The following is a 16,290-nucleotide window of genomic DNA, read 5'->3' as shown; positions in this document are numbered from 1 at the left end:
GCCGATATTCAAGATTATAAAAAGTACAGTCGTGTTCCGCTGCACTTATTAAAACAATGTTGCAATGGGCATGATCAATAAAGGTTTTTTATTTAAAGATTTTATATACAACATTGTGGTACACAGCAGAATATTCCAGTCACACAAATAGAAAAAAAGGTTAATCAATAATCTTCCCTATGAGCCCATGATAGTCAATACATTTAATTTATCACATAATCTGCGCTCTCTTTCTGGGGACAAAAAAAAAAGTCTGGCACACTGACATGCCTTCCTGTCATAGTTTCCTGTTCATGGTGGGAGGGAGTATTTCCCTATGACACACAAATAAATAAATTCAATCAATTCAATGCTTACTAAATACTGTACATTCAATTGTAACATTTGCAAGTTTCCTTCAACATACTATTATTTAAATCTAACCACAGTTGAGGAAAAAAAGGGGCTAGTTTCTACAGCATGTGTGTAAGGCAGATTGTACTGCTTCCAGTCAGTGCTGTTACAATAGTTGTAGTGTCTACAAACTAAACACAGCTTACTATTGTTTGTGAAGGCACTTACAAGAATCAGGCTGAATCACATTGGAATTATCCTCTAAAACCAAGGCCTCTGAGACATTAATAGGACTCCACATTTGTCAAATGCACTTAATAATAATAGTGTCTCCTGCAGCTATGTATTATTTCTTGAATGATTCAGTCTAGTGTTCAATACTGTATCTTTGGCACATTTGTGATTTTTGATCATGCTGACAACAGTTCTGCTCCACTATACACAAACTCAAATACATTTAATTGTGTCAATATGCTGTAACTTGTTCAATTTAAAAGTCAGTATGACTACAGTAACTTAATGTACAAAACAAAAGGATGTTTATTTCACCTAACTTATTACAGTGTTACACTGTTACAAGTGATTAGAGATGATGCTGTGTATACTTGTAAGGTGGTAATTACAGGAGGAGCAATGTTGTTCACACTTGTATCAAAGCAGTCTTTGCCCTCAGCTGTCTTTAGGCAATATACCTCATGAGACAAGAAGACATTCATTTTGAAAGTGTCATTATTCGTAAAAACCTGAATTGTAATAAGTGATACATACACATGAAGCTACTCCTTTTCAAAAAGTTGCAGAATAGCATTATTTGGCACTGAGTCACTGTGGCGATACGACTTCCTCTAAGAGCAAACACTTCCCAGGAAACCGCCCAAACACTTGTGTGCACTGCTACTCAAATATTCAGCATAGAAGACTAAACAGGAAATAAATCCATTGAACATTTTAAAAAAGAGACACATTTGCTCTACTAGCTGGTGATAGTTGTTAAAAAAATCACATATAAAATCTTAAATATACTTGTAAAACATTTTTGGCACTCCCTCAAAATGGGTTTCAAATCAACTTCAAGGAAGTCCATACTGTACATATTAAGAGGCTGCGTTAGTAATGCAATCAATGCAGAAGTCTTTCTTTCACCCCTGTGTCCTCTTAGAAGAACTGCTTGCATGATGGTGATGGTCCTATCTGTTGGCTATATCTGAGCCCTGTGTGGAGACACAACATAGTGAGGCGTGTTGTTGTCTGTCACTTGGGAGCCTGGGGTGTTGCCGTTAGTCTGGCTACACACAGGACTGCAGGTGGGGTTACAGGTGTTGGTGAGCCTGTGTAGGTACTCTGCATGGACAGGCTTGTGGCTCTGCAGCACCCTGAGGGCTTCGTCAACTTTGAACCACTTCCTCTTCCTTCCTGTGAAAACATTCAAGAGAGGACAAGGACTGGTCAGCTCAGTGACCCTTGGATTATACTCAATCTTGGCCATTATAAGAGCCACTAATTATTGGAACTCACTACCAAATGAGATCAGAGACATCAGCACATTCGTTGGTTTTAAATCTAAAATAAAATCATGGCTTAAATCCACTCAATCATGCACCCACCAACTATAAACTCAAACATTAGTTCACTATTTTGCAATCTCTGTTGCAAGTGTTGTATTTTAACATTGTTTCGTCTTGTGTCTTAATACTGTGACTTTACTTTTGCTGTTGTTCTGTGTTGTATTCTGTTTTAAGAATGTGAAACTTTGTTGTTGCTGTTTGAAAGGCTTGTTTGTTTGTGTTAGATTTATGTTATTTGTTCCTGCCCAGGGACTACAGATGAAATTTAGCTCATAGCTAATTTTGGTACGGCTAAGAGCCAAAACCAAAAGTTATTGAATGAAGGTTTCCCCTGTTCCAGCATTGCAAAGGAGTGCCAAGACTGGTTACAACATCCAGTTCTGAAAAGTAAAGCTAGTGCGTAGGTGCCTTAAACCTGCATTCTTTCTAATGAACAGCAGGGGACACCTCCACTGACTGCACAGTCTGATTGTATGGAAGTCTATGAGAAAATGACAGTAATTCTCACTTTATTTGTTACCTCAGTAAACAATTTCCTAAGTTCCTAAGTTTATTATCTCAATCACTAGTTTCAACTCTTAAATAAAGCATGATGTTAATTTTGTTAATATAGAGTAAAATACACAAGAAAGCAGGGTTTGCTTTAGGGAATGTCTACTTTGTGATTGACAGGTTGCTACCACAGCATACTGTGTTTTCATCTTCGAACTTTGACCCTTTCACAGTGCATTTCAGTTCATTAAAGTTAATTCCAAGTGAAAGCGGGGTTTCAGAAGCTGTTTGACAATCAAACAATTATGTAGACCCTTTGAAATAGGCAATGAATATACAGTCATGGAAAAAAATATTAGACCAGTTTTCTTCAAAATATTGCTCATTTTAATGCCTGGTACAACTAAAGGTACATTTGTGTGGACAAACATAATACTTCATTAAAAAACATTTTCCATGGTTTTCCTGATAATGATTTTTGGTTATTATCAAGAAAACCATGCAAAATGTCTAGATATCAGCTCTTAAACTCCTATGAGCTATTTTTGTTGTTATTATATTTGTCCAAACAAATGTACCTTTAGTTGTACCAGGCATTAAAATGAACAAGAAATTGAAGAAAAAGGTCTAATAATTTTTTACATGACTGTATAATGGATAACAATAATCTGAACTGCTTTAACGTTTTCCCTGAACACTATTCTTTTTACGGGCTTTAGTATCAAAGCTTGACTGAGATAAAGATAAGCAAGAAACATAGTCTAACCATTTACAAATGAATGTTCTTAAAATATATTCTTTTTTTAACGAAAATGACGAATAAGCAAGATAAAACTGCCACTGCTCTACAGCCCATGGCAACTTTAGCAGTGTTACTGTGTGTCTGACTGAGCGGTAACTACGTATTGCTCAACAGGCAAAATAACCTTAAAATGCTAACCCACAATATTATACAACAATCTCAAGAATAAACTGTTCAGCACATGCTGCAGCACTTAAGTAAGAGTGGAAATTGAAATTCTTGACCTACTTCAGTTAGTGTTTATGAAGCCCTCATGTCACCAAACCTTCCTAAAAAAGCACCTTCCATGTGTCCAGTAAACCGTCAGCTGGGAGTTATTTATACTTTACTCCCAACCCATCATCTCCTCCTATTCAATTCCAAACAGCATTTTGGTAAAGGAATTCGGCATGGTCTGTGATTATCAGAGAGTGGTGTGAGAGGGGAGGGGTTCGCCCACTTTAAGTTGACACCCTGAAGTTCACCACCGCTGGCCTTTCAGCAGAGGGGGAGAGTGTTTTAGAGCAGCTCAGCCTCGCGCAGGGCAAGGGAGGACAAGTAGGGAGGGGGCTGTGGTGAGCGTTGATAACTGGAAAACAACTGGGCACAGCAAACACTCCTCCCCCTTGTGAACAGGCTGAACTCTTTTGAGTTCCCAAGTCACAAAAGAAGCATAAGATTTGAAATATCTAACACAACAATTTGTGAACGCATCCTTATACATAATTCACAGCAATGAGGGGAGAAAATAATAATTTTAGCGTGTAACTAATGATCATTTCATCTTTTCTCATTGATGCCTTAAGATCTAGATGGCTGATGGCAAAAATCCTCAATCTGTTACAATGTATACCTAAAAATAACCAAGATCTAAAAAAGTGTATCATAAAAATGTGGTTTAAAACTGGTTAAAAAAAATACATTTATGACATCATCTGGCAGACAACCACAACACTGACACATGCACAAAAGGGGACAAGACACCAGTGACAGGCGACTGAATGAAACGGACCGTTAGCTTAATTAAAAATGCAGATTTATTTGGGTTTAAAAATTGATGGAAACATTTCAGATAATGTAAGTACACAACTAAACAAAATATATAACATCGGTCTAGTCGTTTTTAGACAATTTATTGCTAAAGTTACAAATTAAACCTTTAAACTATTACAACTACCTCAAATATGATACCTTATGTCAGTGTCTGTAATGCTGAGGAGCATACATGCAGTGGTATTTCATTTTGGAGGGCAAAGTGTTGCTACATCTTTCTCGGCCAGTATTTTAGGACTGTAAACACTGCAGATCGGATGGTTTGACTTCATAGATAAGTATGTGTCCCAGTTTCTCAGTTTACAAAGTGATGTTTGGAGGCCCCGACAGTCTTTCTCAACTGTCTCTAATGTCAAAAAGTCAACAAAATCAATTAAACTGATTGAAAGTCATGGCCTTGTGATTGTGCACAAAACATATGATTTTTATAATGATATGTTTGATGGATAAATGTTTTAATTCACCTCACAAACAAAATAGTAGGTTCCATAAACCCCTGGAGCAAAAGCCTATTTTCTGTGTGTGGGTAAAAAGCTGCAGCATGATTTATGCAAAACAATCAGCAATACAATGACAAAGTGAGACTTAAACATAGATACATACCAATGTTGACAGAGTCCTCCCAGTCTTCCAGTGTCTCCGTCACTATGAGGGTGTAGACGTACGTCCTGTGCTTTGTGTCTTTATTTTGCTGCAAAGGTTTAGATGAAGATACTCATTGTATATCACTGCAATAAACTGTGCCAATGCAATGTAAGAAGAGTTTTCATGTACAATAAAAGACACAATGTGAAAACAACTGTTCCTTTACAGATGCTACATTGACAAAAAAACTTGACTGTCTGTGACTTTGAGGACTGGCACAAAAGCAGGAGGCCTGCCTGCATAGGCATCCTAGGCATGATATCCAGATTACCAGCTAAGCTGACGGAGGATTTTTCTGATACGGTTTTATATCATGTATTATATGCCATGTGATAATTTATTGCCTTTTTCCAAGAGTTTGACAAGCTTACCTCAAAAATCCCCAGTAGTCTGCCAAGTTTTCCCTTCACACCAGCCTGCATGCACATGAAGAAAAAAAAAATCAGATCACTCAATACATTTATGTTTAAATGTCCACTAAGTGTTGTGTATCGCCTCAATATTACATTATGTCATTAAGTAGATTTTTTCACTTAGGGACTGAAAAATTTGTACTAACAAAGCTGTCACTGTGCGATATTTTTCATGATATTACAGCTGCAACACAGCTAGAATGTGTGACCTGGCTTTAGGAACAGCTTGTCTCTGTTCAGATCTGTGTGCACATTCTCAGTTGAACATTAGTCTCATTTTGGAGAGGAAACATGTGGTGCGGGTACCACCCTAGCATAGCAGAGGTGACCAGGTAGACCTAAACATAGTCTGAATGACAGGAGGATTAAATGGGGGGAGGGTTAAACACAAACACGGTGCAAGAGACGAGTCATGATAAATTTATGCTTATGCACAGTTTTTGACAGGCAATGAATATATCAATGAAACGTCATCAACTCACACAGAAGGAAACCCATGAGGAGGCATGCATGGTATATATTATAATGTATTATTTCAATGATGAAATTAGAGCCAATAAATTATATTCCAACTATACCAAGTCAAATCGTTGTAATTTGGTTATAAGTGCAGCATCTACACCCTCCAATACACTAGATGGCAGTGTGCATCTTTAAAGTTGGTTTGCAACGCATATTGCAATGATTCCCAAAGTCAGCTCTGGTGGAATGTGAAGGTACTGCAGATGGGCCCCAAGAGGTCATTTACAATAAATAAATTGTTTTTAACTTTTTATTTTGTAATTAAGTTTGAACATAAATACATTTTTTAGGATTACATATTTATATTTATAAAAGTAGTCTGAGTCAATAAAAACCAATAGAGGGATTTAAATAACATTGTATTCTTATCTATCTGACCTATTTTTAACAAAACCATATCTTATCACATCATTGGTGGAAAATCTAAATTGGCAGAATACCTCATTATTGGCAGGGAAATAATTAAAGTGGAGCGTTGGCTATCACATGTTAAATAGAAAGCTGTATATTGAGAATGAAGCAAATCATCAGAAAATCTAAATTAATCTGTGGAAACAAAAAAAGGGACTTGTAGAAAGTACTCAAGTGAGTACCTATTGCTGGTATTTTCAATTGTGGGACCAGAAGACAAACCTCTACAGGGTGCTGACATTTTTTTCAGAGTCAATCTTCAGTTCAACCAGTCAAAGTAATAAACCAACTACAGCCTAAGATGTGGGGTCACAAATAGAGAATGCTTTGATCTGAAACAGGGTTTTTTTCCATGAGCGAAAAACAAACAAGATCAGGAACAACCATATTGGAGTTAGAAAATGAAGCTAGGCAGCTTGTGGAGTATGCTCCAAGTCAGCAGATACAGATGGCAAGTATAAACAGCTTTTTGTTGAAAACAAAATTCTCCCTGTTGATGGTTGGATGATACACTCCAGGCCAAGCGCTCATGGCTGCATTCGTCTCTCTCCGAGTGGCATATTTCCCACTTTGCCTCTGTTTTTAGAAGCACCAAAATCGGTTAAGAAGTCTAACAAACACCACAACAGGCAGAGACAATCGCTGTGTCAGACTGATTGTATACAGTATGCTCTATTATACTTGTCTTTATGGTATATTTCTTATGCAGTAAACATAAAAGACATCCACATACTTTAAAAACAACAAATAGATGTTTTTGTATGTTTTTCCAAAATATTCCTGGAGCAGTGTAACCACCATTTGTAATTTATTTTAATTTTGTGCAGCTGCAAGCAGCTTTTTTATTTCCTTTGTTCATGGCTTTGTGGTAAAATGTTCTACATCAAACAACACGCTCAAAAATCTAGAGTTTTTCAGTGTGCATGCTCTTAACTTTTAAGCAGCTATTTTGTCATGAATGTCATTAAATGCTCAGAACCGACTTCATATTGAGGAACTGGGACACAGCTATTGTCTGTAGTGAAGGATAACAAACCATAAAAATATGGTTTTATTCGTAGTTTATATCCAGCTCTTCTGTCAAAATGTCACCAGATTGTACAGATTGTAAAGCCCTCTGAGGCAAATTTGGATTTGGAATTTGGGGCTATATAACAATTGAAAAGATAAAATTTTCAAAAATTGAAAAGATAAAGCAATTCAATTTATATATCCATACATATTTTTAAAAAAACTTGATTGAAAGGATAGACAAATCTCACATCTGCACAAATTAAAGCAATCACAGTGACACTGAACTTGACAGCAGGATATTAAAAATGACGTTTTGAATTGTTATCACTGTAGTTGGTTTGCAGCTCATCTATATTCAGGTACATGTCTGGTCTGGGAGGCACAGGATGTGGGTAACTGGAAACCCTTCCCAAATGTCACTGCCATACTTCAAAACTGTCAGCACACTACTATCCAAGGCAGAGGCTCACAGTTCACTCCCCTCCAAACACTGGCAACCTACCAGCAACCCAACCCCGCTTTACTAAACCACAGAACAATCGACTGGCAATTTATGTTTCATTACCACATATTTCCATCCCTCATCTGGATCTGGCTCATAAAACAGTGGGAGCATCTCATATTGGGACCAGTGATGGTGCTAACTTTCAATGATTGTTGCCATATTCGCTTTACGTTATGACAATGATCATGTTTGTCTTTGCCCATCAAAATGAATCAGATACAAGCATACATTTTTTTCAGAATGTGCAATCTGCAGTTTTGCAGGTTAGAGTAGGTCACAGGGTCATTACAGTGGTTGGCAGATTTTAATTATATTAACAACCACATATGTTTTCAGTCAGTGTTACCATCACGCAACGCAGGTCTGAGTCAGGGTTTTTAATAACTTTTCTTACTGATGTGTTCACATGCTTGTGCAAAGTTCCAACATCTGAGCCTTTGGTTGAGTCAGCTTCCCCACCAGAGACTTTTTGAACACATGAAATGACCTAGTTCACAATGTCCTTGTCACACAAATCTATGTTTGCTTACTGTTTATCTTCTACTTTCAATGTATGACAACATAGCTTGTGAAAGCATCGCTGTCAATCAGCTGACACCTTTACTCACATGTTGGATATTCCCACAACCAGATATACAATATGCTTTAGAAAACAGTTAGCACTAATGTCAACTGTATACAATCTATAGTTAAACATCTAAAAATAACACTATAGACCAGGGGTGTCAAACTCAAATACACAATGGGCCAAAATTTAAAACTTGAATAAAATCGCGGGCCAACATTGAACAAATAAACCTTTTAATATATACCAAACATGTTTTGCTTTAACATTAAATATTGAACCAGCAACGCTGGCCCGCAGGCCAGAGTTTGACACCCCTGCTATAGACAGTTGATGGTATTAGTTGCTGCTTTAATCCAGTGCAAACACAAAAATATAGAAGAAAAACTGTTGTCTTCCTCCTTTTTTCAGTGAATGATCTCACCTCTTCGTACACCTCCCTGACAGCGGCCCCATAGGGCTCCTCCTCAGGCTCCATCCCTCCCCCAGGCACGATCCATTGGTCTGGATGACGACTGCTGCTCACCAGCAGCACCTGCCAAGGAATAAAGGTCTTCGTCAGGTCTCTGCTGCCGAGTTCAGGGTGCCAAAAACACGCCAACGGCATGCCCATGTTTAGAGACCCTCACCACTTTGGGTGTCTGATGGTGGGCAAGTGCGGTCCCAGTCATTCAGCAGGATATGTATCGAACATCTCACATGTCATGCCAGTCATTCACATCATTTACTTAATGCAACATGAGTGTGGTGTGGACTGGGCTGCTGAGCATGTCACGCTCTTTGCCACATAATTAAAATAACTGGATGAGAGTAACCAGTTATTAGATGTTAGTTGTTCCCACATTAAAAGCCAAACAGATGCAAAAATCTTTAGATTTATACTATTACTGTGGGTATGAAGCAACATTTTATTTGATATCATTTTCACAACACCAAAACTTAACTTTTCCTGCCTGAGAGTGGTTACTTGTAATGTAATGCAAAACAATTAAATAACAACCCTTAAAATGAAATACAGTTGAAAAGAAAAGAAAAACCTCTTTGAAAAGGACCAACAAGTAACACTGCAGTGACCAATTTCAGCCATAACAAACAGCCAATGATAAACAAATTATTAAAAAGGGACATTATTTTAAACTTTAGGAGCTATAAAACATGACAAAAAAAGACGATAAATCTGCAGTTTAATCAGAAGTAATCAAACTAAAGCCACAAACTATGTTTAACTGACCTCAAACACAGGCAGTTTAGTCTTTTTTGAGCATGGTGCCCCTCTAGAGATGCAGTCACTTGACCTTAAACCCTATCTGGCATCACGCTGACCCACATTGAGTTCACGTGTGAATACTTTCTGAATCCTCTTGGACATGTGCAGCCACTGCATTCTCCAGCACTGTATAAGCCTGTCAGAGCTATCTTGACAGCAATGATTGATCAAAAACCAGCACCGAAAAAAACAGCTTACACACTGCAACACGACTGTCCTAGCAGAGGTTTCCCTACATTAAGATCTGTCTGCATTCCTGCTGAGACCTGATAGTGGAAGCACGACAGATTTGTGAAGAGCACTAATGATAACATCTTCTCTGCCATCAAAGGTGGTCTCTATTGCTGAGAAGTGTCTGCGATGAGTGAAACTTCACACTGTGTGACTCGACTTGGCTGTAACTCAATTCTGGAACCAAGTCAAGAGTAAGACAAAACCTGCAAGAAATCTCAGGAATCAGACAGAAATGAATTGAAACTTCATTTTGACAGTCTGTTAGCTGAGCATATTCATTAGCACATTATAATACTATAACTTAAAACTCACAAAGTGCTCCCGTTTTGCTGTTTACATGTTTTGGATCATTGAAATAATTGCCAACATGCATGTGGGTGTCTCTGTTCTTGCATCTACAAACTCTCAGACACTGAGACCTATTCACTGCACAAGCAACTCTCTCAATATTTATGTGTGGATAACAAGCCAAGCTAGAAGGTACAAGTCATTTTGCTGTCGTGTAACATCACATTAAGTGAAATGAATCAGTAGCAGCCACTTACTAACTAAATTTAACCGGCAGTTAGAGTTTTGCCTCACTGGTTCATGAACAAACTCTGGAGGGTTGGGATCTCAAAAGTCTGTACTGTACGTTCAGGTAAGTACTTTCAGATCATTGGGGTATTTTGTTTTAGAGGCCCGGCAAGCAGACAGAGATTGCAGTCTGGGCCCAGAGGCTCTGGAATTATCTACCTAAGGTAATCAGGTCGACTGAGTCAGTGATCTCCTTTAAAGTCCTATCTTAAAACGTGCTTTTAAGGGAGAGCCTTTCATGATTTTACTCAAGTTTTAATGATGTCTTTTATTTCCTTCAAAAAATATTTTCTTATTCTTACTTTGTCCTACACCATATTACCTTTTTTTAATGTTTTCTTTTAAGCCTGATGATTTTATCACTTATCGGCTTCATTTTGCTGATCTAGAAATAAAGACTATTATTGTTATTCTTTAAAGTGCCTTTTGATATTAGGAATGCTTAATCACTTCATACTTCATCACTAAACTAAGTCCCTATGTATTCACACTCCTTGGAATAGTGAAAAGTAGATTTAACTTGAAATTAGATCTCTACAAAGTAATCTAAATCAGAATCAGACAGTCCAACAGGAATGTTACACTGTATGTGATATTGATGTGGTGTTAAAGAGTTTTCTGCGTGATGACCGATGATGACGCGGCAAATTAATAGTTGCGGGGGATGTGAGGAGAGTCTCATTTGAAACTCTGCTATATAAGCTATCAGTGCTGGGCCCTGGGGGCTGTAGACACACTGGTAGCTGTCTCACTGGCACAAATGCACACAACACACACACATGCGTGCGCAATTTCACCCAAGCGCCACGTTACACACGTAGGCACTTCCACGTACGCTGCTAGTCGCACCGTACACTAACAGCCAAAAGGATTTTCAAAAACGTCTGGCTCAGCAGTCGCCTTTCTGTATGAAAACAAAAGAGCTTAGCAGAGGAGGTTAATGACCCCAACAAGCACCACACACCTCAGTGAGAGCTCAGTGACGCAGAGCTTCCACTGCACTCATGATAAACACCTGATCACCATCCAACTATGGGAGATATTATGCTCGGACTAAAATAAATTAATGAGGTATCAAAATGTACACTACTGGTCAAAAGTTTTAGAACACACCAACTTTTCCAGAATTTAATTGAAAATTATGCAGTTTAATGTCTCAGTGTACTCTGAAATTAATGCACATTTGCAACATTTAAAATTCTTTATTGAGCATGATAGTGTTTTGAAAGTAAAAAAAAGATTCTAAATCACATTTTATGTTAGACTAAAGGACTAAAAAAAGACACAAAATGACAAAAAAAAAGACACAAAATGACCAAAAAAAGACACATGAAAAGAATTCAAAAATGGACAAAATAGCCCAAGACTCCATAGAGTTGTTAACCCATTTCTTGTTCCCTGAAAAAAGCCTACTTGTATAATTCTGAAATGTACGTTATTTTTCAGTTTTGGTTAACCTTACCTTTTTTAATTTACCTCTGGCAGTTCACCACTTACCTTTGTACCCTTTCAAGCTGTTCATTTGACTTGAACTGCTTGAATTTCAATAAAAAACTGGAAAAATTGGGGTGTTCTAAAACTTTTGACCGGTAGTGTATATATGATATATATATATCAAAATAATAAGATATATTCCTCCATTTCTTTCAGATTGTCATTTCTGGTACAGTGACACAAATATATGGCCATTGGCCACAACAACAAAAAAGGCAAACCAATGCAACAGTGTTGCTACTGATGCTCTCCTCATGAAGCTCTTAGTGTCATTTTTAAATTTAGGACTCTTTATTATTGTTTACAGTAAAAATCATACTGTGATGATATGAACATATTGCATGACAGTTGCATGTGTCAAAGTGAATTATTTGGAATTAACTGCAATAATAAACTGTGATTGAGGTGTAAAGGATTTTTGACAAATTGCATAATGCATTAAACAAACATTTTTTATGTGCTTCTGTTTAAATGTGCAATGTAGTTTAAGATTTCTTGTTAATTTCAATTATAAAAAATAATAATAATAAAATATTTTATTACTTTTACTTTACAGTTAAAATAGTAAAATAATAAACTCATTTCAACCAGACTGCCAGACCGAAAACCCAAATTTGTAAACTATTTTTGTACTAGACTGCAGATAGACTATACTGTAGGATCTACTGATTCATTTGAGACATGTTTATTTTTTATTACTAACAATACTTTACATGCCAGTTACAACAACTATGATGATAAATTATTTTTTAAAAATAGTAATGTTCTCCCTCTGACTGAAAGGTGAAACTGGACATATGACATTCTTTCTGAGTAAACACAATATGAAGTCATCCTGTCTAGTATTTTCCTGCAGACCTGTTCCTGTCCTTCTGGACTCCAGCTGACATGTTGAGGAAGTGACTGTAAAACAGGCATGCAGACTAGATGTATAGTTTACCACATGAAGTGTGACACATGCAATCAAAGTGCAGGCAGTGAGGATGAAGATCAGTATTGGCATGTGATGTGAGACCATTTCATCATCCTGCAATGCAATCAACAAAAATCAAAGTGAAACGTTTAGCGTATGTCAGCAGTCTGTCAGAGAGGAGAGAGAGAGAGAGAGAGAGAGAGAGAGAGAGAGATGGGGAGGAGAGGAGGGTGGGAGCACGAGGAGCAGGAAAGCAAATCTGTCAGGGGACAGCTAGTGCCTGCACCTTGTTTCTATAAATTGCAGCTGATAGGTCACTTGGTGTTTAGCACACAGTGTCACCCAACCCTCAACCAGCCCCCTGCGACCCCACTCCCCCTATCAAATGTGGTCCTGAGATGGGCTGCGGTCACTAGGCAGACACGCTGTGATCTGGGACAACCTCAGCAGTGGCGGTTCTACACAGGGTCCTACAGGGGCCACTGCCCCTGTGAAGAAGCCTTTGGCCCCTGCTGTGGCCCCTGTGTCAAATTAATAATAAAATGATCAATTTATAACAATGAACAATGGAACAATTCTAACCTTTTTTTTGTTCAAACAATATCTCATTGTACACAAAAGGAACCCAGAATGTGTAACTTGTATAATAGTTTAACTCTATGGAGTCTTATAGGGCTGTTTTGTTCATTTTTGAATCCCTTTCATGTCTTTACGTGTCTTTGTAAGTCATTTTGTGTCTTTTTTTGGTCATTTGTGTCTTTTTTTTGGTAATTTTGTGTCTTTTTTTGTCATTTTTATGTCTTCTGTGGGGTTTTTTTTGGTTATTCTGTCTTCTCCTTTTGTGTCTTTTTTGGTCATTTTGTGTTTTTTTGGTCATTTTGTGTCTTTTTCAAGACATTCAAAGATTTTGAATGCTTAAATATCATCTTTGCCATTTTTTCATGTGCTAATGTGCCCCTCTGATTAAACACTGGCCCCTCCTTGGCCCCCACAGTAAAATTGGTCTAGAACCGCCACTGAACCTCAGCCCCTTGTGTATAACTTCTTCCATATTACCTTAGTCTTAATTACTACAGCAACTAAAAAAAACATTCTGGTAGCATCAAATGGGAGAAATATTCAAACCTACGCAATAAAAAAAATAAAAAAAACAGACACTTACTGTATTATTTTACAGGATTTACCTTTTCTGCATTAAATGCAAATGCCAGAAAAAAGTTAATTACTTTTACTACAAAATCTTAGCCATAAATGGAATTAATATGTAAAAATACAAAAAAAATCCACATCGTGTTGCTGAATTTAAAATAAAACTTGTAATTGAATATAACAAATTTAAAAAGAAATCATTAAAAACAAACAAAGTGTTTTGCAACTTCTGCTGCCAGACCTTTTACTTTTTTTTTTTTTTTTTGTACATCGTACATAAAGTTACCAATCAGCTATATGCTTTTGATATTATTTGATGTAATGTCACATTTGATGATCAACCATCGAAACCCAAACCCAAAGTCCTACCTGTGCTAATTTTGCTGTATGACACATAATTTAATGCTGACTAAATAAAAACTGATGAGACAGATGCTGTAACACTCCATTGCAATCATACTTCTTTGAAAAGAAAATGATTGCACATGGGATATGCAGCAACAATAGAGTGTAGGATAGTGCCTCGGCAATGGATTAGTGATCACAATGATGTGTAGATAGGGAAATCATTCTGTACAATACCCATATCAGCGTATGCCAGCATGAGTTCGAAAACAGACACCACCTATGTGCATGACTGTAGATGCAATATTTTATAATGACAATGTGGTATTAAAAGGCTGAGGTGCATGAAATACAGAGGTGGCACTAATGTGTGTAACATGATATGTAATAGTGTGTGATATCAGACCTATTAAATGCATCTGTGATTAAAAGGATATGCAGCCACATAAATTCTTGAGAGTGCAGGACTGTCAATGACAATACTCCAGCCAGCACAGAGTGCACTGCCAGGACACAATGAGGATGCCATGTCTTTATGAATTGAATGAGTTATGTGGATTTCCTCCTGAACAGGAAATGAAAATGATGGACTCCTGCAGAGTGCTGGCAACAGTGAGTGCCAGCTTGGTAGACCCCTTGTTTTTTAATAGGTCAAGTATTTTGGATTAAGGCCATGTAATGTTCACCTCTGCACAACACCTCAATTACAGACACGTGAGTGCACTTTCACACACAATATTAAAGTTAAATTCAGCCTCCGGTATGTGTATGACAGGTATGTGGCTGGAGTACCGTGTGATAGACAGGCAGAGTTCAGGAGTAAAATGGGGGGCTTTGTCCAAAATAAACCCAGTTAGGGAATGCCAACTGCAAAAAGTTTTAACACATACTTCTGCCTTCGACGGATAACTCTTACCTCGTCCTCTTTTTCGTTTTTAAAGCACAAACACGCAGCTCTTCTCTTGAACCCTTCACCGTCGTACGTCCTGGTCTGGTTGGGCTTAAACTTCATCATTTATGTCTCAAATCGTCGAGTGTCCGGGGGAAAAAATGTTGGGGAAAAGCGAAAATCTGGATTCAACCACACGCCGTATAAGTGGCTTCGGCTGTCCGGGAGAGTGGGAGAGCAGAGCGGCGGCGTATCTCCCGAAATACTCCCCAACTTCTTCAGATAGTCTCAGTAACAATGTGTGTAGTCGGTTTATTCATTCCTGGGCAATGTCAGACTGCTTCTGGTCGTATATTGTACCTACCATGGTGTTTTAGTGCCGCTGTCAACACGCATGATTCAACAACTCGCCCCCATCTGTGGTCTGTGAGCTGCTACCAGCTGACCTGAGAGCTGCGCAACAAGCTACCTGCCCGCTCACACGTTACGCTGCGCTTCATGTTCATCATTAACGAGACCATTAATAGGCCAAATGTGGACAAAGTGGCTCCATACAGCTGACAGCACCACGCGGCCGTGGGTTTCAGCACGGCTAAGTAGTAATCACGGAAAAGGTCGCGTGCTTTAGTGATGCCCTTTTCCTCAATTGCAAATGCTGCTTTCAAGTGTCTCTCCTGAGATCTTCAACCAGAGCCGGGCTTAGACATTAAACTGTAAAATGTTTATAGGTCCCCCCTGGTCTCTGGGGGCCCCTAGAAAAGATAAGCCTTTATAGATTATAATATATAGAGACAATATCCAAATTAAAGTAGAACATCCTGAAAACAAAAACTGAAAAACAGTTTGTGCCGTTTTCACTAAAAAATAGTGACTAAACAATATGTTCTGAGATGGGCAAAATAGAAATTTAGGTAAGTAATTTACTGTCCGCTACAAAACGAGCTCTACCAGAAGTCTGGCAAAAAAGGTCCCATTTTTAGGATGCATTAGATATGAAAATTAATGCACAAGACAGGAACGTATCTTCATAATTTATTTTTCAACAGTTGCCAGCACACAATGTATGTGACTACATTGCATTTTGAGGTTGGTTTAAGACCATGGGGTTAGGGAGTAGTAGATAG

General features: G+C 37.9%; 1 protein-coding gene across 1 annotated transcript; it reads right to left on the bottom strand.

Annotated features, from left to right (window-relative positions):
* Positions 1-73: 73 nt before the first annotated feature.
* nudt4a (nudix (nucleoside diphosphate linked moiety X)-type motif 4a) lies at positions 74-15,758 on the bottom strand. Its single transcript, XM_059334394.1, has 5 exons — positions 15,194-15,758; positions 8,724-8,834; positions 5,241-5,285; positions 4,828-4,915; positions 74-1,746 (listed from the first exon to the last, which is right to left on the bottom strand). The coding sequence occupies exons 1-5, from the start codon at positions 15,290-15,292 to the stop codon at positions 1,532-1,534; spliced, it is 558 nt and encodes a 185-aa protein (XP_059190377.1). The 5' UTR covers positions 15,293-15,758; the 3' UTR covers positions 74-1,531.
* Between the last annotated feature and the right edge of the window lie 532 nt (positions 15,759-16,290).

This window comes from Centropristis striata, chromosome 6, assembly GCF_030273125.1.
Source record: "Centropristis striata isolate RG_2023a ecotype Rhode Island chromosome 6, C.striata_1.0, whole genome shotgun sequence".
In the NCBI taxonomy this organism is placed as follows: Eukaryota; Metazoa; Chordata; class Actinopteri; order Perciformes; family Serranidae; genus Centropristis; species Centropristis striata.
The sequence above is the reverse complement of the archived record's forward strand: the minus strand, read 5'-3'. Positions and strand labels throughout refer to the sequence as shown.